This window comes from Miniopterus schreibersii (genome assembly GCF_964146895.1).
Source record: "Miniopterus schreibersii genome assembly, chromosome: 16".
Taxonomy (NCBI): Eukaryota; Metazoa; Chordata; class Mammalia; order Chiroptera; family Miniopteridae; genus Miniopterus; species Miniopterus schreibersii.
Genome location: NC_138116.1, coordinates 40,234,084 through 40,259,839, shown reverse-complemented (window position 1 = coordinate 40,259,839; position 25,756 = coordinate 40,234,084). Strand labels below are relative to the sequence as shown.

The 25,756-nt window shown below is 54.4% G+C and overlaps 2 protein-coding genes across 8 annotated transcripts in view; one reads left to right on the top strand and one right to left on the bottom strand.

Annotated features, from left to right (window-relative positions):
* The first annotated feature begins 290 nt into the window (after window positions 1-290).
* ELAC2 (elaC ribonuclease Z 2) lies at window positions 291-20,096 on the top strand. Its single transcript, XM_081116150.1, has 24 exons — window positions 291-585; window positions 1,197-1,247; window positions 1,387-1,457; window positions 2,181-2,245; window positions 3,705-3,762; window positions 4,519-4,587; window positions 6,107-6,214; window positions 7,116-7,174; window positions 9,441-9,499; window positions 9,593-9,665; window positions 10,275-10,387; window positions 10,926-11,021; window positions 11,942-12,080; window positions 12,158-12,243; window positions 13,506-13,624; window positions 14,703-14,799; window positions 16,496-16,634; window positions 17,113-17,151; window positions 17,280-17,389; window positions 17,861-17,960; window positions 18,037-18,157; window positions 18,316-18,394; window positions 18,714-18,858; window positions 19,425-20,096. The coding sequence occupies exons 1-24, from the start codon at window positions 353-355 to the stop codon at window positions 19,659-19,661; spliced, it is 2,466 nt and encodes an 821-aa protein (XP_080972276.1). The 5' UTR covers window positions 291-352; the 3' UTR covers window positions 19,662-20,096.
* A 583-nt stretch (window positions 20,097-20,679) lies between these two features.
* Window positions 20,680-25,756, bottom strand: part of ARHGAP44 (Rho GTPase activating protein 44) — a 163,900-nt gene continuing 158,823 nt past the window's right edge. For 4 of the 7 annotated variants that reach the window (XM_081116141.1, XM_081116142.1, XM_081116139.1 and 1 more), the window contains one exon: window positions 20,680-22,162. In XM_081116141.1, coding sequence (XP_080972267.1) covers window positions 22,023-22,162 — 140 coding nt within the window. In that variant the 3' untranslated portion in view covers window positions 20,680-22,022. Of the gene's footprint in view, window positions 22,163-24,563; window positions 24,615-25,756 lie in introns of all 7 variants that reach the window. The other 3 variants (XM_081116145.1, XM_081116147.1, XM_081116143.1) reach the window with 1 other exon arrangement.

Below are 25,756 nucleotides of genomic sequence, written 5' to 3'. Positions count from 1 at the left end.
GGAAGCTCCGGGGACCAGCTCTTCCGCCCGCTCGGCTTTTCCCCTCCGCACGCTCCCGGAAGCCGCGGCGCAGCCCAGTTTCCGGAAGGAATTGACTCGGGGAAAGCCGGAAAAAGACAAGGGGCGGGGCCACCCAGGGCGCTCTAGCAGTCCCCTACTCTATGGCTGCCGCCAATTGACAAGCCCGAGAGGCAAGGCTTCTCTCGATTGGGCGCGTAACCTCTCGTAGGCGGGGCGTCCCAGCTTGCGGCTCGCTGATTGGCTGGGCCTGCCATGCGGGGCGTGGGGGCGGGGCGTGGGGCACGCGGCCGGAGGTGACCGGCGGCTCTTCCCGGCCGGGTGGGACCTGCGCATGTGGGCGCTGCGCTCGCCGCTGCTGCTGCGGGCCGCGGCCGGGCGCGCCATGTCGCAGGGGCCCGCTCGCCGCCAGCGGCCGCCCAAGGACCCGCTGCGGCACCTGCGCACGCGAGAGAAGCGCGGCCCGTCGTGGGAGCCCGGGGGCCCGAACACCGTGTACCTGCAGGTGGTGGCGGCGGGCGGCCGCGACGCGGGCGCCGCGCTCTACGTCTTCTCCGAGTACAACCGGTCAGTGACCGCCGGGGCGCGGCTCGCCGGCTTTGTTTTGTGTTGTTTTTTTAAATATATCTTTATTGTTGAAAGTACTGCAGCCAGCCCCCATTGACGGCCCCCCTCTGACACGTGGGATTTCACTTGTCTTTGGGTGGGCGGGGCACCCGAGATCCTTACACCCCCCATAAGGTTTCCGCGGTCCCTGGAGAACTCCAGACTTGGGTCTGAGCGCCCTCTCCCATCCCTGGGGCCCCGAGTCCCCTCTCCCATCCCTGGGGCTCCGAGTCCCCTCTCGGCACTGTGGGAACTGCACCCCCTCCCGCTCGCCCGATGGGCCCCCGAGTGGGTGTGTGAGCCCCACAGGCCTGATCCCGGGGAAGGGACCCCCAGGCCCCGCACCAGCCTCACAGTCCCCCCACCTCCCTGGATCCCACCCGGTCTCTGCTAAAAACCTCTCAAAACACAGCATCCATCCGAGTAGCAGAAAGGCGGCGGGTAGAGCAACCTGGGATTTTTTAGCTTTCTGTGTGTGTGTCCCCCCAAGTGTATAATAAAACATCTGAACAGCGGCGGCGATTGTACAGAACAGAACCTCGGAAGTAACTTCTGTAACGTTCGTCCTGCAGGTACCTCTTCAACTGCGGAGAAGGCGTCCAGCGACTCATGCAGGAGCACAAGTGAGTCGGCCGCTTTCTTTCGGGGTGAGGTGCTTGTGGGCTTTGAAAGCCGAGGGGAGAGGCGAGAGTGTCCTCACAGCAGAAGACAGGCTCCCTGGTCAGCCCCCCTGGGCCTGCTCAAGTGTTTTCTCTTCCTTAGGCTGAAGGTGTCTCGTCTGGACAACATCTTCCTGACCCGGATGCACTGGAGCAGCGTCGGGGGATTGTGCGGTGAGCGTATTCTTTCCAGGGTCAGGCTGGAGGAAGTCGGGGGGTTTAACCTGCCTGGCCCTGGTTTTGCTCACCTTCTGCATCCAGGGGAGCCGATCCTCTGCGTGCTAGGCCTGTCGGCTCCGCACAGAGCATCCCATGCTGTGACCGGGAGGGCGGAGTGTAAATGGGGCTGCCCTCACGTGTTTCCATGGCCTCGTTTACTGAGTCGCTGGACGGGAGACACCTGACGGTAAACTGGAGAGTGTAGTTAGTGATGGTGATTACAGTAAATATATTTACCATTGAGAACATCGGCAGCTGTCCACAGAGAACCCGCTATCCAGATTGCCCCATTGTGCGTGCCCGCCAGCTACAAAGGTCAGCATTGTGTTGCCACCAAATTCTGTAAGCTTTGTGGTGTGGATAGGAAGGAGTGCTGAGCTGGTTGCATTCTCAGAGCTGAGACTAGAGGGAGGCAAGAAGGTGCCTGGGGTGCGAAGTTTAAGGCCATTCCTTCACTTGAGTGATTTTGTACCCTAGGTGCCTCACTGCCTCACCCTAGTATCAGCCCTGCTCATTCTAGAGGCATTAGAGGGGTATTTGGTGTCCCTTGCACCTCTGGCCAACATCACTTCTGCTGTACACGTTCCCTCATTAGAATAGCTGGTTTATAAGGAGTTCTGCTGGCAGTGACTCCAGGGCAGGATGATGAGAGATCTGATGTTTTTCGTCCCTTTTTAGGAATGATTCTTACTTTAAAGGAAACCGGGCTTCCAAAGTGTGTACTTTCCGGACCTCCACAACTGGTGAGTCTCTCCTGACTCAGCTTCCAAAACTAACCCATCCTTTTTTAAAGTTAAACAAGAATTTTCATGTTTGGAAATCAGTCTTCTGCCCCAGAGATAACCAATAGTGGAATAAACACTTGACCTTTCAAGATAAAGAGGCCTGAGTCCAAACTTATTAACTATGTGACCTTGAACAAGTTACTTTACTTCTTGGAGCCTCAGTTTCATCATTTGTAAAATGGCTGTAATGTTTCATAGAGTTGTTAATGATTAAATGAAGTAACACATATAAACACTAAATCAGCCCTGCCCATGTGGTTCGGTTGGTTTGGTGGTGCCCGGTGCACTGAGAAGTCGCCAGTTCGATTCCTGGTCAGGGGACGTGCCGTGCTGCGGGCCCAGTCCCCAGTAGGGGGAATGCAGGAGGCAACTGGTCGATGTTTTGCTCTTTCTCTAAAAAAAATCAATTAACAACAATAACAAAAACCTGCTTTAAAAACCCCACCAGTAGATCGATTTATTAGATGTTTGGCATCAAGCAGGCACACAGTAAATACTGGCTTTTATTCCTACCTATGTATTAAATTTGGGACATCTTCATACCTTTCAGATCTGCATATGACACAATTGAAAAAGTGTGCACGTTGTTGTAACTGTTGAATATAACAATTTATTTCCCAGTTCTTAAGGGTAAGGCAGCCAATTACCAAATACTATTAATCGTCTCCAAAATAATGTCTCAAGTCCATCCATCTGTCCCCTTCGCATCAGGCTCTTCATTGTCTCTGTCTGCTGCACCTGTCCGCTGATAGCTCCCCATATCCGCTCTTGGCTCCCTGTAACCCGCCTCCCACACAGCAGCCAGAGGGACCTCAGCAGACCTGTTACTTCCATCCTGAAACCCTTCAAGGGTTCTCCACTCAGGACAGTCCACATACCTTGATATGGCCCACAAGTCCTGCAGGCTGTGGCCCTCACCCACACTTGCATCGTATCCTAGTCACCAGGCTGGACCCACATAGGCCGACTCTTAGCCGCACTGCACCTCACTGAAGCTCTTCCCATGTCCAGGTTTCACCACACATGAGTTTCCTCCACTCGCTTTAATCTCTGCCTAAATCTTTCTGATCCTTCAGGGCTCAGCTGAAAGGTCATTGACTCAGGAGCCGCCTGACTCTCCAGACGAGTTATGCCCCAGCCCGTTTCTTGAAGAGCACTTAGCACAACTGCCTGTGTCCTTGCCTGAGTTATCATTTCTTTCATTTTTGTCTCCTCCACTGGATGAGGCAGGGACCCCACCTCCTCTCTGCTAAATCCTCAGCGTCTAACATTCAGTGGACGCTTTGTAAATATTTGTGTAGAGGAAGTTCAAAATACTGTTAAAGGTCATGTTGATGCCTCTTACGTGTTTGAATACATCGTTGCATTCTGCATTTACACAACAATAACTGCTCACTTCTTTCTTTCTCTTTTGTAGGAAAAATTCCTAGAAGCTATCAAAATATTTTCTGGTCCATTGAAAGGAATAGACCTGGGTATGTCTCTGACTCTGACTCACTATCTGCCATTTATTTCCATATATGCCCCAGTCTGCCAAATTAGAACCCTGAATTAAACCTTAAAACGGATCCTTCATCAACATAGATGCATTTTTAAAATATTGCCTGGTACACTTTCTATGCCCCCAGCTCATTCCCTCAAGTATAGGCTGGAGGTGTTCTCGGAGTCGAATTACCTTGAATTCCTTGCAGTAGGGAGGAGGGGTGTGAGCAGAGAGACCTAGAGGTTCTGTCGCCATCCTTTTGTACTGAACCTCAGCTCCAGCTCCTCTGCGTGCGGGCTCTTTGTCGGGAGAGGCCCACCCAGTGTGCCGGCAGCCTGTCCTGGATGCCCTGTGTACCTCCCGCTCACTCATGCTCTCCTGTAGAAACACCAGTGTCTTATTCCAAAGTCTGCTGGCTCCTGCAGTCGAGATGATAGATTCTCTGGCCTCACAGTGCTGTCTGTTAACGTGTGCCTCTTACATTGGAGTATTGGTTTCTTTTTTATTTAACATGTAGTCACCAGTGATCATAATACATCTTTTCATTTGGCCATGGTAAATATTAATAGCTGATGAAAATATATTTGGCTTCTTCCCCCCCAAATTTTAATTTACTCAGAAATTCTGGTTTTAGTACCGATTCTTACCAAAATTCCAGGGCAGTTCAGTTGCTTGCAGTTGGTGGTCTGGAAAGTGACCTTTCTTGCGTCTGTACTAACTCAGTGACTTCCTGTTGTCTTTTGTGAAGCCGTGCGGCCCCACTCTGCGCCAGAATATAAGGATGAGACCATGACGGTGTTCCAGATCCCCATATACAGTGAGTCTGAAAGGCGCATCTAGGAGCAGGAGGGTGTGGTTCCTAGGGAAGGAGAGCGTGGGTGAGAATAGAAACTGCTAGAATACTGGCTTTGTGGGCCCAGTTTTGTTTTCTGAGCATAATTAGGAATTTAGCTGAGGAATTAAGATAACGGTTCTTGACTTTAAGGAGCTATGAGCTTGTGGACAGACACATCTAACTCGTATGTAATGGTTGTGACGATATGATCTTGTGGACAGACACATTTAACTCATATGTAATGGTAGTGACCATATGATCTTGTGGACAGACACATTTAACTCATATGTAATGGTAGTGACCGTATCATCTTGTGGACAGACACATTTAACTCACATGTAACGATAGTGAGTCTGCTTTGAAATATCACATCGTTGAGCGCTGGCAGAAAATACGTTGCTCTTAGATTTGCACATGTATCCTTGGGGTGTATTTGCCACAGATGTAAGTACTCCCTTTGGTGAGCGGATTCTGGAGGGTTTGCACTGATAAATGTTTTAAACACACAGCAACCTAGTAGAAGCGTTGTTGAAGGTCAGAGGTCACAGGAACCCCTTCAAGGTCCCAGGCCAGATGATGTGGATTTGACCTAGAGAGGGACAGTCCACATCAGGCCCTGCCATGGTGGTGGTGTCCCTGAGTCTGGCTGAACACAGTTCATGTCAGGTTTACTGACTGCCAGTCTAATGCAGAGTCGTCAGGACATTTCCTCGACATTGCTGACTAGCGCTGTGCTTGCCAAGTGCTGAAGGGGTACAGATGAGAGCTCCTAGCAAAGGTCAGAGGGGTCCGGGCCCGCACAGGAGACAGGCTTGCACTGGCCCACGGGTGGAAGAAGAGAGGGAGGCAAGGGACGTGCCTCCAGCAAAGGCACTATGCTCATAGGCCTGTGGGTGGCTACTCCGATTTGAGCCTGGCTCACTCCTGCTCAGGTGGCTTCCCTATCCTGACCCCCACCCTCAACCCCATCCTGATTTGTGTCCCCACTATTCCTGTGTAGCACCGTTTGTTCCTCCCTAGCATGCAGCAGTTTACTTTTGCATGTATTTGTGTGACCAGTGTGAACATGCCCAGCTTGCTGGCCATAGGGTCCTGGGAGCGAACAGGCTTCCGTGGGACCAGCTGCTGTGCAGCAGCTTCCTAGAGCAGCTTTTTATTCCTTGACCTTGGGATTTCACTGACTGCGGAATTATGCTCCTTTTTGGGTGGATGGGTAACTTTCGGGCCTAGTCTGTTTGAGAGTGATGATAGTGAGTAACAGCCCACTGTTAAGTTAAACCCTGTTGCGTTCCCACTGTAGTCAGGCTCGAGCTGGGCGGAAACGCAGAGGGGAGCATGATGTGCACACGGCCCGGAGACCGGGAGGGGAGGTGTCGGCCACTTACTGCTCTAGGAGAAGGCGTCTGACTTACGGGTGCCCGGCGTCCCACGTGAGCTTCCAGGCTCTGGCTGGGAGCGCCCCTTCATGGCGTGCAGTCTCATTGTCTCCTGTACTGACCAGGTGAACAGAAGTGTGGAAATCACGAGCCCTCGCAGAGTCCAGAAAGGCTCAGCCCAGAGCAGTCCTCCGACTCCGCGTCGTCTGAAAACGAGCAGCACTCCCCGGATGGTAATGCTGATTAAGCAACAGTGCGCGGTCCAGAGAACTCTGCCTCTTAGCCGCTGCCACTGAGGGCTTTCAGGGAGCATCCCTCGCAGAAGGGCTCCATGTTCGCAAGGGCTAGCTGTTCTCTCGCACAGCAGACTCGGCCTGTAGGACTGAGGGGCTGTAAAGGTGGCAGTGCCAGTCTGCGGCCTCTGTGCACCCCCAACTTTGTGTTCAGTTTACCCAGAGGCAGTCGATTCACACAGAGGCTTTTGTGGTTTTTATTAATGCAAGTTAATTTTTTATGAATGCAGAATTTATAACTGCTAAGCTGACAAAGCCGTCATACCAGTGAGTGGATCTGCACCTTTTCTTTCAGGGTGCCAGCCTGCTGGAAACTGCTAAAATTAGGAGTAGATGTACCGGAGGGCTTGGACTGCTTAAGGGTTCTGTTATCCAGTGTTGGGCAGGGCAAGCTCCCCTTTTTGCCCCGAGGTGGTTTTATCTGATTGAGAGGACGCCGACCCTGCGAGCTTCCTTTCTTGGATGGCAGGGGAGAAGACTGCCCAGTCTTTCTCCACAGGCCTCTTAGCTTTTGCGTTATTTCATATATTTTTATACTTGTTTATAAAGCACCTTGCAACTTGTGTTTTCCCATATCTCCACTCCTAGGTAAATGAGTCATTTTTATACATTTCACTGGCCATTTTGAAGTTTTCTGGTTGGAGTTTTGCATGTTTCACTTACTCGATCCAACACGAGTGGGAAAAAGAAGAGGTCTGATTGAAACAGAATTCCAGTGCTTTCTTCAGCCTTTGTGTGGAAGGGTTATGGCTCTAATTTTGTGTGAAGTTGGTATCAGATGATCACCATCTATGAAGCTAGTAAACCTTCACATTTATTATAATCAGATTTGTTTTTCCAGGTGTCAGACAGAGAAGGGGTGGCAGGGACCCCTCCTTGGTCGTAGCTTTCATCTGTAAGGTAAGCACCTTTCTGCTGGGTTTTGAGTGAGCGCATGCATGGTGACCTTGCGCTAGCACTTTCCCAGTAATTCCCAGGTAGCACCTGAGTCACCTGAGCCAAGAGGAGACACCTGTGTTCCCCAGTATACCACCTGAACTGTTATATACTTTCAAATTCTCTCCCATTGCTACATTAGGACTACCTTCGTATGCTATATTTGGCTAAGTTTCCGAAGTTAAAGACTTAGAGAAAGGCCTGATTCATTTCAGACTCCTTCAACTATGTTTTAGTTGACGTTATTTAACTGCTAACAGCAGGACTGATATACTCTTGGCCAGCATTCACAAAGGCCTTGATCTGCAAAATCTGAAAGTTGGTCAAATTCTATTAAAATATTATTGCAATAAGGTATTTTCGAGACCTAATGACCTAAGTACTATTGCTAATAGGCTTATTATGTGTATTTCTGAGTTTTTAGGCAGCAAGATAATTTTTTAAAGTAGTTTACATGGTAAATATTAAGTTGTGTTAGATCCTGGCTGCCTGTGTAAGTAGATTACGTCGAGCATGTGCTCTGAAGGGTAGGGGTGCTCCCGTCTACTTTGGCGGTCGTGCTGTGAGCGGGCCGCTGTCCTGGGAGCTGAGGCTCTGACACTGAGGAGCCACCAGCTGCTGCTGCGGCTCCTGTCCCCTGCCGGGCTGTCCGCTGCTGCTGAGAGCTGCTCTCCCGGGTCAGCCTGTAGCCCCCTTCCCCTCACCTCATTAACTTGCCGTTTCTCTGCTGAGGGTTGGGAAGGCGGTGACGCTGAGCTGGTTCACGCCGTGGGAGGTCGGAGGGGATGGGCCCTGTGCAGGGCGGCTGGTGTGAGCGCGGGCTCCCGGCCACTGTGCCTGCTCGGGGCCCTGGCTCAGCTGGCTCCCACCCATCTTCCAGACACTCTGTCCCTTCGGTGGATTCACTTTCTCCGTGGGCTGAACTCGGCTCACAGGAAGGGGCTGGGCCTTCCCTGCCTTAGGTCCGCGAGCTCCTATTAGACACTGGAAACTAGTTGTCATCCTCAATCCAGGGCATCTGCAGAGTGGTCGCAGCAGTGCTTGTCAATGTCACTGTCTCCAGATGTCATCTGAGCCCTGTCATCTTTGCTTTACCTGCGCACACTTAAGCTCTAAGCCTTCCCCTAGGGCAGTGTTTTTGAAAACAGAAAATTGTGGAATCCTTATAAGACTTTAGGATCCAAATTGGAGACTTTGCCCTAAGAATAATTTCTTTACTTCAGGAAGTTAAAAGAAAATGCAAATAGTTTATATAAAGATTTAAAGAAGAAAAGGAAAATCAAATTAATTCAATACCCAAAGACGTATTAACATTTTATGCCATTTTTGTCTTTTTTTCCTTTTATTCTGTGTGAAATATGTAGATCCCGAAAATGTTTGGACAGATCTTAAGTACGGAATGATGGTTGCGAGGTTTCGCGACAGGAGTGTTTTCCTTCTCATGTACTACCAGCGTACTGGGCATTTGTATTATAGCTTTTCTCTAGTATAAAGCAATAGCATTCTATTGCCAGATGTGAAAAATGGAGAAAAGCTGTCCGCACTTTTATACCCGGCCTTTGTCATGGAGCATCACGTTACTCAGCAACGCGCAGTCATTCCTCTTAGACAGTGTCCCAGTGGCTTCCTTTTGCAATTTTTTTTTCCTTAATCTTCACCTGAGGATATTTTTCCATTGCTCTTTGGAGCGAGTGGAAGGGGGAGAGAGAGAGAGAAACATCGATGTGAGAGAGACATTGATTGGTTGCCTCCTGAACTCTCCTTGATCGGGGCCGAGCCGCATTGTGGTCCATGCCATTGGCAGGAATTAAACCTGGGACTCTTCAGTCCTTGGGCCGACGCTCTAACCACTGAGCCAAACTGGCTGGGGCTCCTTTTGCTATTGATTGATGAATGCGGGGCAGTAAAGCAGAGCAGTGTTTCTCCTCAAGGGCATTTGAAGGATACTTTTTATTTGCTATGGAAATGGCTTACATTTCATTAAATTTATAGGGAATTAATGTTGGGAAAGAAAGCACTGTGTTTATAAATCATTCCACTTTTATCACTAAAGTGTCTCAAAATAAATGACTCTTCAGAATATAATACACTTTATCTGAAAGCAGCAACCTAACCTGCACTTTAATGAGTTATAAGAAAATAACAATAACTAAAAAGTAAAACGAGAAAGATGCATTTGATAGAAAATTGCTTAGTCACTGAAAGTACATTTGAGCTCTTTTCATTACAGCTTCACTTGAAGAAAGGAAACTTCCTGGTGCTCAGAGCCAAAGAGCTGGGGCTCCCAGTGTGAGTGTCAGGGGCCGCGGCTGTCGGGGCTCAGTGGGCCCACCCTGGTTGGTAAAGCGCCTCGCCTCACGGGGGCCTGCCTCTTCCTTTCAGTGGGACCGCTGCCATCGCTCCCATCATTGCTGCTGTCAAGGACGGGAAAAGTGTCACTTTTGAGGGAAGGGAGGTGAGTTGCCCCATTTCATGATGTTTCAGCATTTACAGGTAGGGCCTGGAACACTGGACAGAGTCGCCGTCCAGCTCAGGCCCTACAGACACCACTTTTAGGGGAAGTGGGACAGCCTGGATTTCATTACCCGGCTAAGCAAAAAAATTAGGTCATCTGGGCTTGTCCTGCCTGTCCACACTGGCCGCATTGGGGTTCTTCTGTAGCCCATTTAGGACCTGAAGGTCTCCTCCTAATAGGATGGGTGCTTTCCCTTGTATGAGAGCCCAGGGAAGACCCCCAAGGATGGACTTTGGGTGCATGGCCCAAAAGAATGCCACCATGTTCTTTACCAGGATGTTTTTTGTAGCATCCAAGGACTTTAGAACATTGGCCACAGACCTGTGCGTGCCATGCCTGGCTTTCTGGCCACTGGGTCTGATGTGGCCTCTGCCAGTCAGCTGCCTAAGTAAAAGCAGAGGGAGCAGGAGGGTGTAAGTGGTGCCCCTTCCGTGGGCTTTGCGCCTGCTCAGGAGGCTGTGTGATGTTGCCGTGGCCTTGCAGGCCGCCGATGTGCTTGCTGAGCTGTGACTGCTCAGGGAGAGCATCATGACCCCACTGATTCTGCAGATTTTGCCCGAAGAGATCTGTACTCCCCCGGATCCCAGTCTCGCTTTTGTTGTAATCGAATGTCCAGACGAAGGATTCATTCAACCCATCTGTGAGAACACTACTTTCCAGAGGTAACGTGGGTCCTGGGGAGTGACACCTGAGAGCGACACGCTGCTCACAAGGCCCACGGCATTGACAGCATCCCTGACCTGTGGCTGCTCTGGGCTTAGAGCCGGGCCTCTGGGAGAACCCACTGTCTGGACTGGAAAGGCCAAGGCAATCTCCTATCTTAGGCTCGGTCCAGGCAGCGTTTCGTAGTGATTGGTAGTTGGTGGGCGTTGCAGGTTACGCAACCTTGAAGTGAAAACAGAAAAGATGAAAAAGCAGAAACATCTTCAGACTAGGAAATTAGTGGCCTGTTAGAGTTCTAGTCTAGGGTGGGCCCAGAGCTTGCCGCATAGAGGAACCCCGGGGCAGTGCAGGGGCTCCGCTGAGCTCAGGCACCTCTGGGAGCAGCTGGGGACAGCCCGGCCTGGACGTGGAGGCTTTGGGCTCACTGCAGTCCCAAGAGAGCCTAGCAGTGCCCCCCCCGGCTGCCCAGTCCCGTTTGTGGGTGTTCTGAGGTTATATCATTTTATAAAGCAAAGCCCCACCCTTCCTCCCACCCAGGTACCAGGGAAGTGCCGACACCCCCGTGGCCCTGGTGGTCCACATGGCCCCAGAGTGTGTGCTTGCGGACAGCAGGTACCAGCAGTGGATGCAGAGGTAAGGAGCCGGGCCCGTGGCACATGCGTGACACATTTCCACCCCCTTACTCCTCGCCTGCCTGCTTCCCTGGGCTTCATGCTGTCCCTGAATTCTGAGCTTGGCCACCCGTGCCCCTCTTTGAAGAATGACCGCTAGGTGGCACAGCGTGCACAGGTCCTACTTGTGTGCGGCCTGTGTAGCATCAGCTTACACCCTCTGCACTCGGTGTCTGAACGAGTGCTACCTTTTTTTGACAATTCCGTGGGTGTAGCCTAAAGAAGAGACTTGGGGGTTTAAAATAAAAGCTTCAGTTTATTAAACAGCCCTGTCTGGCAGTACGTTAAGTAGTCTGCATTTCGTCTCCTGTTCTCTAACCTCCCAGCACCCTCTGAGGCAGCGGTCGGCCCAAACGCAGGGCCAGGAGGCGGGCCCGTTCCCCTGTGGGCCGCACGGGCTGGGCCGGCACAGCGGGCGGATTATCTCGAGTTCCCGGGGGTGGCCCTTCAGGCTGCCTTCCTGTCGCCTCCCGGCCTCTCCCTCCTGTCTCCCTCCGTTAGCCCTGGCGTCCCTTCCTCCCCAGCTCCCGCCGTCCCCTGTTCCTTTGGGGTTTGAGTCTCCACGTGTGTTGTCTCTTTTCCTGATGTGGCTTTTTCTTCCACCCTCCACTCCACTTTGTTTCCGGTCTGTAGCTGTCGGCTCCGAACATTGTCACTTTCCTTGTGATTTTTTCTGGTATTTTATTTTTTCTGGTTTGAGTTTGGGGATAAATTGGACTTTGAGACAGAACAAGTAGGACCGTGGTTGGCCACTCAGTGACCGTCTGTCTGGACAAGCCACTTACTCTCCTCGTGCGCCGCACCGTCACCGCTGTGTCCCATGCCAGCCCTCGGGCCATCTCCCTCCGGGACACTGTGCCTGAGGAGTGTGTTCCATCTTAGGTTTGGGCCCGACACGCAGCACCTGATCCTGAATGAGACCTGCACGTCGGTTCACAACCTCCGGAGCCACAAGATCCAGACTCAGCTCAACCTCATCCACCCCGGCATCTTCCCCCCGCTCGCCAGCCTCCGCTGTAAGGTAGTGTCGCGGGGCGTCCCTGTGGGCCTGGGCCCTCCGCTTCCCCTGGCTCCAGGGCGCGTGTTCCTCTGTTCCAGGAGGCGGGCGCTGCCTTCCCTGTGCCCGCGGTCCGCGGCGAATGCCTCCTCAAGTTCCAGCTCCGGCCCCGGAGGGAGTGGCAGAGGTCGGTGGCCGGGCCCGTGGGTGGTCTAGGTTGCACGTGTTCACATACATTATGCGATGCTGTGATGTAGTCTTTCCTCTGTCACTGCATCACACTCCAGGCTGACATACTGCAGGTAGGGGTGTGTGTTAGTTTGAGACCCTCCCAAGATTTTGCTGATTCAGTGAAACAGTAAATGTCTTATCTGTCCGCCTTTGGCTGGGACTCGGTTCCCTTAGGGTAGTTCTTAGCCATGGGATGACTGAGCCAGAGGGTGGCGCTTCCAAAAGCTCTTGGTAAAGTAACTTGCTGTCCGAAAGGCCCTGCAGGCTGACACTCCGGGTAGTGACGTGAGAAGAAGCTCACTGCCCCCCATCTTTAATGATCTGAAGCTGGAATAACTAGAGCTCCCTGTGCACTCCACAGTGTGTATGTTGGATAGACCTGCTCCAGAGTGTTACTGGGTGCTGGGTGCTGCTGTGTGAGAGACGGTGGCGGCGTGGCTGGGCCCACACACAATGTCTAGGGGTCGTCAGCATCGGCAGAGGCAGTTCATAAAGCGATTCACAAATGTCACCGATGCCCAAGCTCACCTTGTACCTGTGGGAAATATAATTTCAATCTGCTGAGCTAGATTGAGAGTTGGGACTGGGGCTCACTTCCTAAGCTTCCAGTGACCTTAGTGCTCAGTGAGGTTGACAAGCCACTGGTCCGAGGCCTGCTGTTCAGATGTGGCACAGCAGCAGTGTAGTGCTATCTGGGGGCTGCTGGAAATGCAGAGTCTCGGGCTCCTCCCAGAGCCACTGCATCAGACCCTGCAGTATGACAAGGTTCGAAGGAGCTTAGCTGTGTGTACATTAGTTTGAAAGGCAGTGCTCTCGGGCTGTTCTCATCAGCTAGGGTAATTTCCCCCTGTGTCCCTCCTTTCCCTTGGCCCCCAGGGGAATCTAGATGCTAGAGGCACCATTGAGGAGAGGCCAGGCATGCTGCACAGGACCCTATCCTGACCCTGCCCCCACCCCTGCCCCAAATGTCAGTAGTGCCAAAGTTGTAAGGCTCTGAGCTGGGAGGTGTTCTGAGGAGCTAGAGCTGTTCAGAGCTTACTTGGAGACCCACACTCAGCTGAGAAAGGTGCCACAGGGCAGAACAAAACTGCTTAAACTCAGTCACTTGGTCTTCAATTGATTTGAAACAACTTTCTGCAGATTTTCTCCATGAATTGATTCTGGATCTCCAAACTGTTGTTATACTGTTTGTCACCTGAAATACTTTTCTCTTTGCAGGGATGCCCTAATTACTTGCAATTCTGATGAATTCATAGCTGAGGCCCTAGAGCTCCCCAATTTCCAAGAGAGCGTGCAGGAATATAGGAAGACCGCACAGGACAGCCCAGCCCCTGCAGGTGAGGGAGGGCCTGGCAGCCTTTCTCCTGTCCTCTGCCCTCCTGCGGGTGTTTTCATAGCGCTGAGTGGAGTCACCACAGCTGGCACTGATGGGGGTTATTTATGAACTCCCTGCTTCCCCAGCCTCTGCTCACAAACACCAGGGCCTGCCCCTCCCAGACCAGTTAGGTGGGAAGGCTTGGCGATGGCACATGGGCGTCTTTCCAGGGCACACGCTGGCTGCAGCAGTCCTGAAACTCCTAGGAGGCGCTGGAGAGAACTCTTGAGTTGAGACTTTGCCAAATTGGGATCTAGTGCTGGCTTTGCTAATAAGGATCCATAGAAAGTTCTGGACACGTCACCCACCTTGGGCTTTTGTTGCCCCAAGAGGACGAGCAGTTAGGGGAACCTCGTAACCTCTGCTCCAGTGGTTCCTCCAGGGCCCTTTTCACGAGTGACAGAGAGGGGCTGCAGTAGAAGGCGGCTTGGGGCTGCAATCCACTCAGCCCCAGGCAGGTAACCGGGGGCTTAGCCCCTGGGTGTTCTGGGGAACACTGACTTCCCTGGCTTTACTTGCCTTTGGGTTTGTGACTGGATTTCTGGTTCGCATGTGTACAGGGCACCTGTCAGACTGGTGAGGCCGTGGAAGGGGCACAGGCAGCAGAATGGTCAGGTCTTCCTGGGCTTCGGTCCTGGCTCCTGAGAGCTGACCCGAGCCCATTTAGTCCCTGGAAAGCAGGTGTTGCAGAGCTATGTGGGTGCACACAGGACGTGCAGGTCTGGCGGTAAGAGCTGGAGCAGGTGACAGCAGCCCCTGGAGGTAATGCTGAGTTTAAGCACAAAGAAGTCCCCTTTGTAACTGAAGAGACTGTAGCAATTCTTTGGAAGACAGGGCTGTGGAATTCATTTGTTCCACCTCCTAGACAGACAGCCCTTGGCCCACAGACAGCCTGCGGCCCCCTCTCATTGTGGCCCTTAAAGGCATTTGCCAGATGGAGACACCAGCCCCTCCTGGGAAGCTTGACTTACTCATGTCAGGGTTGAATGCTGACTCATTTGACACAAAGAAATGAACTTTTTATATGTATTTTCCCATAGAGAAAAAAAGCCAATATCCAGAAATTGTCTTCCTGGGAACAGGGTCTGCCATCCCGATGAAGATTCGAAATGTCAGCGCCACGCTGGTCAACCTGAGGTAGGATTGCTTTCCTAGGAATCGCCCATCCCTCAGGGAGCTGATTTTCTAAGTGGAAGCTCTGTTCCAACACCAAGCTAATTTGAAAATGCAACAGTGTAAACCCCGTGAGCTTGTCATCTTGGCGAGAGTGCTTCTGAAGAGGCGCCTCAGTAGCTAACAGACTGCTGGGAATCACCTCTTTGTCACCCATGTCTTTTGATAAAAATACCTGATTCAACCATAGATCATGCACCTTGCTAAGAAATTATCTCACTTGATTTTCACATTAACCCTACAAAGTAGTAACTACCCATTTTGTTGATGAGTAAACTGACACTCTCAGAGAGGCTACTTGGTTGGTAGTGACTGGTGAAAATGTGAATTGATGTCTTAATCTCTGCATTGCATGGCCCCCCAGCTAGGTCCTGCTAATGGGGAAACAGCCCCTGTGTTGGTGCATTTGTTTTGTTTGGCTGATTTTTAGTTGCTTCTCTGGGTTTGCCTGGTGCCATTTCTCTGCAGAGGTTAATCAGGGGCACTCCGAGATGTTCCTGGTGTGTACCTGAAGGGAGAGAGGCTGAAGAACCAGGTGTTAAAATTTTGCTTTGACATCTTAGATGTTAGTGGTGATGAAAAACAACCAATTGCTGCACTAAATGTTCGTGACAATTATAAGATGCACCCTGATATCAGAAATACACAAACTGAGGACGTATTTTTATAGAACGGAGGGGATGTGGCAGAGTGGCCGGGTGTGGCCGGCCTTCGGGGGCTGAGTGGCTCCTGCAGTAGCTGCGTTAACTGAAGGCGCTCTCGCTGCCCTCCGTTTCCCGCTCCACTCTCCCCCAAAGGTGATGTCCCGTCAGAGGCTTCCCTCTGAAACGCGGGTGCAGTGTCCTGGTCTCAGGGCTTCCTGAGGAGAATGAGGTCTGCAGGAGGCCCGGCCTCTGCCCCTTGAGCATGGGCTACTCCTCAGGGTGGCCAGCAGCTCGTGGAGTCGAAGCTCCGGAGGCCTGCTTGAGACCAGCTAATGGAAGCTCCACTGGTAACCGGGGGTCCCCATTCGCCCCTTCCCGGAGGAGCCTGTGTGCCTGTCCTGCACCAGCCAGCTGTGCGGACAGGGCTCAGAAAACCAGAGCTGCTTCCTAAGGGGTAAAACATCCGACGGAGCCAGATCTCCTGTGACAGTGCCCACCTCTGGTGCTGTCACCAGGGGACAGTGGGTGCTGCCGCACTGCACCGGAGTAACCAGGGTTCGTTATGAGGGCCGGTAAACGTTTTACCCCCATTCCACGTGAGCATTTTCTTTATGCCCAGCATTTGTACAGCTCTGGATACCTTCTATATTCTTTATTTTTTGAGTTCTCACCCGAGGATATGTTTATTGCTTTGAGAGAGAAACATAAATCAGTTCCCTTTCATACACTCCCCAACTGGGAATTGAGCCTGCCACCTTTTGATGGACACGCCAACCGAGTTGCCTGGCCAGGGCACTTTCTGCATTCTCCAGAGGGCTTCAGGGTTCCGTGGATAGTTCTGTTTTAGGAGGAAGGACAGTATGGTTGCCTTCCAGTTGGTACAGGGCCTCAGGAGTGGCATGGGAGGTTCCGAGAGACATAGAAAGTGCCCAGCTGCTTGCTGCTCTCCTCTGGGCATAGTCTGAGCTGTCAGAGGCCTCTCCTTTCAGTGATGTATGTCTCGCTCCCCTCTGTAGCTCCGACAAGTCCCTGCTGCTGGACTGTGGTGAAGGCACGTTTGGGCAGCTGTGTCGTCACTATGGAGATGACGTGGACAGGGTCCTGGGCACCCTTGCTGCCGTGTTCGTGTCTCACCTGCACGCGGATCACCACACAGTGAGTGCTGGGCGGGACCAGGGAGCTCCCCCTGGAGGGCCCTGCTGCTTGCTCCTTCTGTTCCCAAACTTGCCCAAAGCTGTGGTGGTTCACCTCCGGCGAGCTGATGGTCTTTTACAAAACCCAGCATGGTAATTCTGCCATGGGACGTCTTGTCTTTCTCTCTGTCATGTAGCAGTGGGGGTTCTGCCTTCGCCCAGCTGTCTTGAATCTTGCCTTCTCACACGGCCTGCTCAGAGGAAACTGCAGACAGAGGTCGGGGGGCTTGGGCTCCTGGGCGCAGCCGGGTCCCTAGCCACTGCCTTGTCTTTGCCTGTGACATTTCAGGTCATGGGTCAGCATGTGCCAGCTCCCAGCTACAGCACTGTGAGGGGACGGTGGCCCATAGAGGGCGAGGAATTCCTGCAAGATGAGGGCTGGGACTCCAGCATGGTGCGAGCTTGCAGATGTCTAACTCACATCTCCTTTCTCCTTCCAGGGCTTGTTAAATATCCTGTTGCAGAGGGAACGTGCTTTGGTGAGTGTGGCCCTGATCCTACCACCATTTTGAGTTTGCTTGGGTTCTACATAAATAGCTGTACCTCCTGCCACTCCATGGTTTTTATTGCGATGTCTGTGTTGACTCAGCACTGATTGTTATTCCAGGCATCACTGGGGAAGCCCTTTCACCCTCTGCTGGTAGTGGCCCCAACCCAGCTTAGGGCCTGGCTGCAGCAGTACCACAACCAATGCCAGCAGCTTCTGCACCATGTCAGGTGAGCCTCCTGCAGCCTGCCTACCAGGCTTTGTCTCCTCCCCTCCACGGCTCAGGGTTGACCTGGGCAGGTCACGACACCCCCGGCAACCTTCCCCTTGACTTGGCCCCAGATGGAAGAAGCCGGGGAGAAAAGCTTTCACTAAGGGGCAAAAACCATTGAATGGTTCCCAGTTAATGTCTGTTTTCTTGTGTGCATTTCCTTGCAGCCCTCATTTCAGCTGTGCTAGTTTCTAGACTTTCCCCGACACTTCCTCATTAAACAGTCGCAGGGCCACACGCCCAGGAGGTGGCAAGTGCAGAGACTGTCCCCTGCTTGGTTTGGTTCTAATTGACTACCTTTCCCAGTCTTAGTGACTGTGATTTAAATTGTTTCTTTATAATGATTTGGGGGTTTTCCAGCCAGAAACTTAATCTTTCATTCAAGTTAAATTTGTTTTTAATGTTTGTTTGAATGTTTTATTTCTCATAGTGTGATCCCTGCCAAATGCCTTCGGAAAGGAGCCGAGGTCTCCAGCCCCACAGTTGAAGGGTGGATTAGCTCACTGCTGAGAACCTGTGATTTGGAGGAGGTATGGGCAGCCCGGGGGCGGGGTGGGGGGTGGGGGGTGGGGGGTGGGAGCGCCGCTGCAGCCGCCTGCCCCTCAGTTTCAGACCTGCCTGGTCCGGCACTGCAAGCACGCTTTCGGCTGTGCGCTGGTCCACACATCCGGCTGGAAACTGGTCTACTCGGGGGACACCATGCCCTGCGAGGCTCTGGTCCAGATGGGTGAGTAAAGGCAGCTGACGGCCTCTGGTTGTCATCCTAAAGTGCAGACATACCATAGGGGGAGGGGAGGGAGCTTCGGCCAGGAATCCGCTGCGTGGACCAGGCCTGTGTGCGTCGCCAGCAGAGGACTCGGCCTGACGCCCGCGCTTGCTCTCTAGGGAAAGACGCCACACTCCTGATTCATGAGGCCACACTGGAAGACGGTCTGGAGGAGGAAGCCGTGGAGAAGACACACAGGTAGCTGAGAAGGCTGCGTCCTCTGCACCTCATCCCTCCCCCGTGACCGAGCAGCCTCACGTCAGCCCTGCTAAGGGCTGTCCCAGGGACGCAGGGCAGCCTGCTTCCCACAAGGCAGTGGGGCTCTGACCCCGGCAGCCGTCTGCTTCTGGGCCCTGCTGCCTTCCCTTCTGCTGGGCTCTCTAGGCAAGGCCCTGGGGTGGCACAGCTTTAGAAAGAGGAACGGGCTGGAACCACCCGTGAGCCACGCCAGGGACTACCAGGGGACGAGGGCTGGGGCCCGTGGCGGCGCTTCAGCCCCATGCGGTCCTGTGTGCAGCACCACCTCGCAGGCGATCGGCGTGGGGATGCGCATGAACGCCGAGTTCATCATGCTGAACCACTTCAGCCAGCGCTACGCCAAGATCCCGCTCTTCAGCCCGGACTTCAATGAGAAAGTGGGAATCGCCTTCGACCACATGAAGGTGCGCGTGTGGCGGGGCTGTGCGGGGTGGCCCGAGGCAGAGCGCGCGCTGCATCTGCGCGAGGGACTGATGGTCGGGCTCGGTCCACCCTGGGGGAGGATATCTGCACCTCACCTGTCGGGACCGCACCGGGTGGCCCAGGCCTTCTAGACAGACAGCATCAGGCCGCGGGAAGGACTGAGCGCTGCTGAGGCTCAGGCCCTCCCACCGTCGCACCACTTGAGCCTCGCCACAGCCTGGAGACGGGTCCTCTCCTCTCGGACTGGGAAAGCCGGGAGTGGCCCCGGGCGTGACCTGGGTTTGTGAGGCACTTATTTTCAGTCTGGAAGCCTGGTGTTTCTGAGGCCTCTTCGCCTTGTCACCCTTAGCCCATCGTGGGAAGTCTGTCACCTTCTTTAGTCTCCTGCCTCTCTCCATGGCATTTAACTTTGTTTTCCAGCTGTGGCCTGTTGACTAGGGTTGGTAAGGGGGGATCTGTGCCTGCTGAAGGAGCACATGCTTCCCCACTCCCGCTCCTGCCCCACCCAGCCCCTCTGAGGTGGGTCCTCATCTGTCCTGCCCTCCAGGTTTGCCTCAGAGACCTCCCCACGGTGCCCAAGCTGACTGCCCCGCTGAAAGCTCTCTTTGCTGGTGACATCGAGGAGATGGAGGAACGCAGGGAGAAGAGGGAGCTGCGACTGGTGAGGGCGGCCCTCCTCTCCACAGAGCAGGCGGGTGGCCCTGAGGACAGCGAGCCCCAGCAGAAACGGGCCCATGCAGAGGAGCCTCCAAGCCCACAGAGCAAGAAGGTCAGGGCAAAGTGAAGGTCCAGGAGTGACCCTGGACTCGGAAGGCCCACGTTCTCCACCCTACACACGGGCACCGTGCGCCCTTTGCCTGGTGGGAGCCACAGGGCACCATTCAACGGGGAGGCACACAGGAGTAGGTGGGTGTGAAGCTGGGCCTTGGCTTGGGCTCCTGGGTGAGGGGACTGGTGTGCTAGCCTCTCATGCACGGTGCCTAGACAGGAGACTGCCGAAGGGAAGAACGCAGGGACAATGAATTCAGTTCAAGTGACTTAAAGAGCCACCTGGAGGAACGGCGCACCCAGGCCCACTCCCGACACATGATTCCCTCTGCACACCAGAGAGACCCGTGCCTCAGGATACATGGGGCCTGGACCTGAAAACTAAGTACCCACCTCCAGGAATAGTGTTTCCAAAACCCAGGACATAATAAAGATTCCGTTTGGAACCTGAGTGCTTGGCCTCATCCTGGTGCCACCTCCGAGCACAAGTCGTCCTATGCAATTTCTCCTGCTGCCAGGTACCCAGGTGTCCTGGAGCCAGCTCTGGGGACAGCGAGGACCTTAGGAGCTCGTCCCCAGAGAGCTCAGTGGCTGGCTGGTAGCAGTAGCCTGGCCTCATGCACTAGTTGACCAGCTGGGCCCAGGCAGTGGCTCCGAAAACGAAGCCTTCCTGCCGTTCTGGGGAGCAGCAGGGACAGTAGTTTGGCTGTTCCTTGGCACACTGAGTACGAGAATCACTCACTGCCCTTCAGAGTATTAAGTAGCGGCTTGTCGGCTGGCTCCCCGCCCTCCTCATGAGATTGAACAACACTGAGGTTAGTGCTTGGAAACAGAGAATTCTTAAAGATAAATCTAGTATTTGTATATTCCCCCTACCAAGGAGAATACAGAAATGCTTTAAAAACTCAGGTGATGAGAGAGAGACTCAGGATTTGGTCGCCTAGCCGTGACCTCAGGCTACCTCCTGAGGCAGCATCTGGCATCGAGTCCTGTGTCCCCACAAGTCTCTTAATTTAAACAATGATAGGCCATGCTCAGGGATAATAAATCTATTTAATAAGATTACTTTTGACAACTATTTGTACATGTATTTAAAGGTACTTTCAGCCCCCGGGCTCCATTGCAAATTGGGTACCGAACCGCCCTCGCCAGGAAGTGAGCAAAGCTGTTAGCATCCGAGTCTGCCCATCCCGTGGTCAGAGAAGGGCTATTTTACACTGTGCTGGGAAAAAAAACTGAGCATTTAAACTCATTGCACACCCGTACACTGGTTTAGATTGGCTCAAATTAAACAAATATAGAGGAATTTCATATATACAAATATATCATGATAGGTATGTCCTATCTATTTCAAAAGGATAAAACTGTAAAGTGTGACTTCGCATGCATGACCCGAATGTCTCCCACTCCTCAGTGCCGGGTGTGCGTGGGCTCCCAGTGCTCTCCGCCCTGTCCTGGAGAGCGGGCGGGACTCGGAGAGAAGGGGGAGAGCCTGACTCTGGTGAGCACAGCACGCGCACCGCAGGGGCAGGCCGGTGGCGCTGGCCTGGTGTCTCCCAGGGCCGGTCTCACTCTGCTACATGCTCTGGGTAACAGTTATTGCTATTCACCTGTGCCCCCAGGGAAGAGGCAGGCTCCTGGACCCTGCTCCTGTGAGCTGGTGCCCCTGAGAGCCCGGAGGGGAGAATTACTGTCAGATTATCTGATATTTGGGGGGGGCGGGCATGGAGAGGTATCGTTAGGCCCTCCAGACACCCTCAACATCGCTTTTAAATTCAGAAGTGTGAAATGATATGTAGAAACAGGAGCTTTCAGTCATACGGTGTGGAAAATAGAACTGTTGGGAAGTCAAACAAATTTTGTTTTCAGCCATTTACTCTGGAGCCCACAGGAAGGGCGGTTCCCCTTGTGGCAGGCAGGTCAGTGCCCAGGACTAGGAGAATCCCAGTCTCATCCCTCATAAGTGAAGGGCCCTGCTACCCAATCTCCCTCCTGTGGCCATTCAGCTGACACTGGAAGGACTGGATGTCGCTATCAGAGTACAGGTGGCAGCCCCAGGTCTCCCCCCACCCCCCCGGCACCTCGACCCTCCTCCACACCCCACCCTGCAGAGGACCTGACAGGAAGCCCTTGGCATGGAGGCTGAAAGTGGGTCAAATAGGCACAAGGTCAGAAGGCAAAGATCAAACAAAAGGCCAACGTCACCACCCGAGGGGAACGAACAAAATCTGCACCACCGACGTTTGCCACCCAGGCCGGAGATGAGTTTCTGCAGAGCTCCGGCCTTGGTTGGCAGTGACAGCAGAGCCCGTGGGTGACACGGCGGGCCAGGTGCTCTGGCGGTGTGCTGGTCTGGGCCCATGTATGTACACGCGTGTCAAAGGGCGGTGCTCTCAGACTCCTCCTCCGAGTCCCTCTTCTCAGTTACCGTGTGTCGCCGCACGTGCTCCCGGGGACTCAGGCGGAGCGTCGACCCGAGCTCTACGTGGATGGAGGGGACATCGAAGTGAACCAGATCTGGAAGTTGGCAGAGAGAGAGGTGACTGAGCGGGGGCTTCGGCTAAGGAGACGTGGATGGCAGGCAACTGTCAGCGTTAGAAAGCAGCAGCGGATCGGTCGCCAGAGGGCCAGCCTGGTCGGGGGCCAGCTGAAGCATTGGGTTAGGGTTGGGCTGCAATGTTTCTACCAAGCAAGCCTGTGGGACCAGCGTCGGGATCCTGCCAGGTGGCTCACAGAGGACTGCCAGGGCGTATCCCGGCTGCTAACACACACTGCCTCCAGGCCCGTCCCACTGACAGCCTTCATTTTGGGGTTGCATTTAGTTCCCTAAAGCCTGCAGGGACAGGGTGGGAGGCAGTGGAAAAAACCCATTTTCCCAGCGATTGCAGGAATCCTGAGATTCACGGCACCCTCACACTCTAAGGCTGTAAACAGTATACTTCGGATGGTTGCAGGGGCCGGCAGAGGGCTTTTCTCGAGCTGGGCAGTAGTTGCAGCAAACTGATCCCCAAATGTAGGCAAACCCCACCTCTCAGCCCTTGGAAGCTGCTCACCTTGAGGTACAGCCTCCTTGGGGGCACTAACGGTCATTGTTCCTGGGAGATGATGGGGAAGATGGAACTGAGAAGGGCTCCGCGACTGTGGGGCCTGGGCCACCTGTGAGCCGGCAGAGGCGAGCGAATGCAGCAGCTCCGCGCAGGCGAGGCCACGTGCTGGGCCAGGCGGGCTGTGCTGCACTGGAAGCCCTGCCTGCGCTCGGGGCTGCAGGAGGCGCACTGAGGGCCAGGACCCAGGGCGCAGGTCTGCGCCCTTCATTCTCAGCCCGGCCAGGCCGGTCCCGCCTGCTCATCTTTGCCTGTCCTTAGCCTCGCTTCAGCCTGGTCCTGAGCAGCACTCCGGATGGAGGAAGCGTACACGGGGGGAGGAGCTCTGGGCCAGAACTGGGAGGTGGTTTTTTGATGGTTTTTTTTGTGTAAAACAAACGTTCAGCCCAAGAATACCCTACCAAGTAGACAGACAGACATATGGACACGGTCCTAAAAGACATTTTACAAACATGGACGCTCCTGAACAAAGGTCCTCTCTCACCGCAGCCCCAGTCCTCACAATGTTGTTCCCGCCCGACTTCATCGGCTGCCTGGGGTCTGAGGCCCAGCTCAGCCGGGGCCACCTGCTCCAGAGGACGTTTGCGGCCTTGGGCCTGCCTGCCTGTGCCCTGCCCTCACGCTGGGCCATCTGGGGGTGCCTAGTGGGAGGCTGCTGCTGGCCTGGGGCCCACCCCACCCTCCACGCAGCATTCTCTGCTGGGCGAGGCACAGGCCCTCTGGCCTGGAGTCCAAATCCCTTCTCTGCCACTAGGCGGCGTATAACCTTGGACAAGTTTCTCACCTTCCCTGTGTCCAGCGGTCAAATGGGAACAGCCAAGGGTGGTGAGGGGTCTGCGACAGTACAGAGCAGGTCAAGAATGCCCAGCCCAGAACGGGCGCGTGAGCTGAGCTGCCCACTGTTATCCTGGCTGTTCCCTGGAGACCCGAGGGGAACAAGCCCCACTGACAACACTGGGGGGAGGAATCTTGTTTCCCATTTCGGAGGCTGCTTCAGAAGTTTCTGCTGGGAAACTGATCCCTCACTGGTCTCTGCAGCTCTCACGGGGGCACCCTAGAGGGCGCTCTGGGGATTTGCTCTGACCGCCCCTTCTTACTGAGGCAGAAACACCTCATTCCTTCTGGCTTCTTTCACGTTCTTGCCTCAGTTTCACAGAGCACCTGCTCCTCATAGGAGACCAGGCAGAAATGGGTACAAATGTTCCCAAATATCTTATTGAGCTGAGAGAATGAGCTTGGTGGACACTCTCATACTAGGGTTCTGCAGGACTCGCCAGCTGTCAGCCTAGGGGCAGGCACGCTGGGCTTCCCGTCTGAAAGTGGAGGTCCCCAGTGCGCCCTCACCCAAGGCAGGCTCCAGCGGGCGTGGGGAGGCTGTGCCCACGGCCCTGGGCAGGCCCTTCATCAGGCACGTCCCTAAACCAAGGTAGGGTGAGGAACTGGACACTGGGCACAGCAGTCTTCAGCAGGCTCGCCGATGCTAACAGGGGCATCATGCGAACAACGGGCCCGTTCCCCTTCATCTAAACCACAGGGAGAGAAGGGACGCTGGACTATGTGGCTGGTAAAAGAAGGCAGAGCAGAGGGGCTCAGCCTCTTTGCCTGGCTTTCTCCCCCGTCTCCTGAGAACAAGACTATAAAGACCCCCAAAACGGCCAGTGATCCCAGAACGCTGAGTGAGCCCAGGCCCGGCAGCGCCTGGGGAAGGCACCAGGGGAAGCCACATGCAGGTCCCAGCCACATGCAGGGTGCAGAGCAGAGAGCTGTGGCCCTGGCTCAGGCGGGCGCGGGACGGGCGAGCTGGGGCCGCTTACCCTGAACTTCCCCTCACACGTATCCAACACTGCGGCACTCATGTCACACAGCTGCAAGGACACAATGACAGGGTCGGAGAGAGGAATAAACACGACGGAACGAGTACGCAACAGAAACCCGCGCCAAGTGTCACAGGCAGGCGGCCACCCGGGTCATTACAGCGTCCACTGCGGCCCCAGGGCCTGTGCGGACCAGAAAGGACAACAGTCTGCAGCCGAAGAACATGGACACAGAACGGGGCGCGGGGGGCACTGCTCGTCCTGAAGGGCAGCAGTTCCGAAGCTGGTGCCTGGAAGGGGGTCGGCACACGTGTCACGTGGCTGTGGGGCCACCGCCTGTTCCTCAGTGCTTTCTGATGCCCCCAAGTTTATCCTCGGTCTGTTCTCAGTTTCTCCTCAGTGGCAGCCGCTGGTCATTCTGTTGCATTCGGTACAGCACCACCCTGCGTCCCTTCCTCGGGGTGGCCGCAGAGGCTGGCAGGCTGAGGTGTCGGGGGGAGCGGCCCCTCTAGTCGGCTCAGGTGACCAGGAGCTCCAGGGTGCGGCCACGAGCCAGAGGGCAGTGGGCCTGTGCTCCCTCCCATGAGGGCTCCCCGAGGACACACCGAATACCAAGAACCACCGGCGGGGACTGCCGCTCACTGTCCTCTTTCGAGGAAGGGTTTCGGTACCTGTTCACAAGCCTCCGGGCAGAGGCCAGCAGCTGTGCCTTCAACACTAATCATGTCCGGGAACAAGCCAAATCCCGGCCGGCTGCTCGGCCGTCTCTAAATCTGACCGAGCACAGACACCGACACCGGGCTGGGCTTCTCACAGGGGCGGGGGCTGAGCCCACGGGCTAGCTGCCAGCTTCGGGGGAAAGGCCCCGCTCCTGGGGGCGGCCTGGGAGGAAGGCCCAGTGTCCAGGGGAAATCCCGTGCCCCAGGGCTGGCGTGTGCGTGTGTGTACTGTGCGCATGTGTGTGTGGTGAGGGTGCATGTCCGCATTTGTGTAGTGTGTTGTCACGTGTTTTGTGTAGTGTGTTGTATGTGTGGTGTGTGTGTGGTGTGTGTGTGTGTGGTATGGTGTATTGTGAGGTGTGTGCATTTTTGGGGGGGGGTTCCATCCCCGGGGCTTCCCCTTCTGCTGCCCAGGACAACACTAGCAGATGTGCCCGGGCTCTGCCGCCTGGTGAGGTGGGGCTGGCTCTAGGC

Excerpts from the sequence above, each read along its gene's own strand:
- ELAC2 (XM_081116150.1), top strand. The coding sequence starts at position 353 with ATGTGGGCGCTGCGCTCGCCGCTGCTGCTGCGGGCCGCGGCCGGGCGC. Across the intron at positions 13,625-14,702 it reads GGACAGCCCAGCCCCTGCAG|AGAAAAAAAGCCAATATCCA; the intron begins GTGAGGGAGGGC and ends ATTTTCCCATAG. Across the intron at positions 18,395-18,713 it reads GCCGTGGAGAAGACACACAG|CACCACCTCGCAGGCGATCG; the intron begins GTAGCTGAGAAG and ends TCCTGTGTGCAG.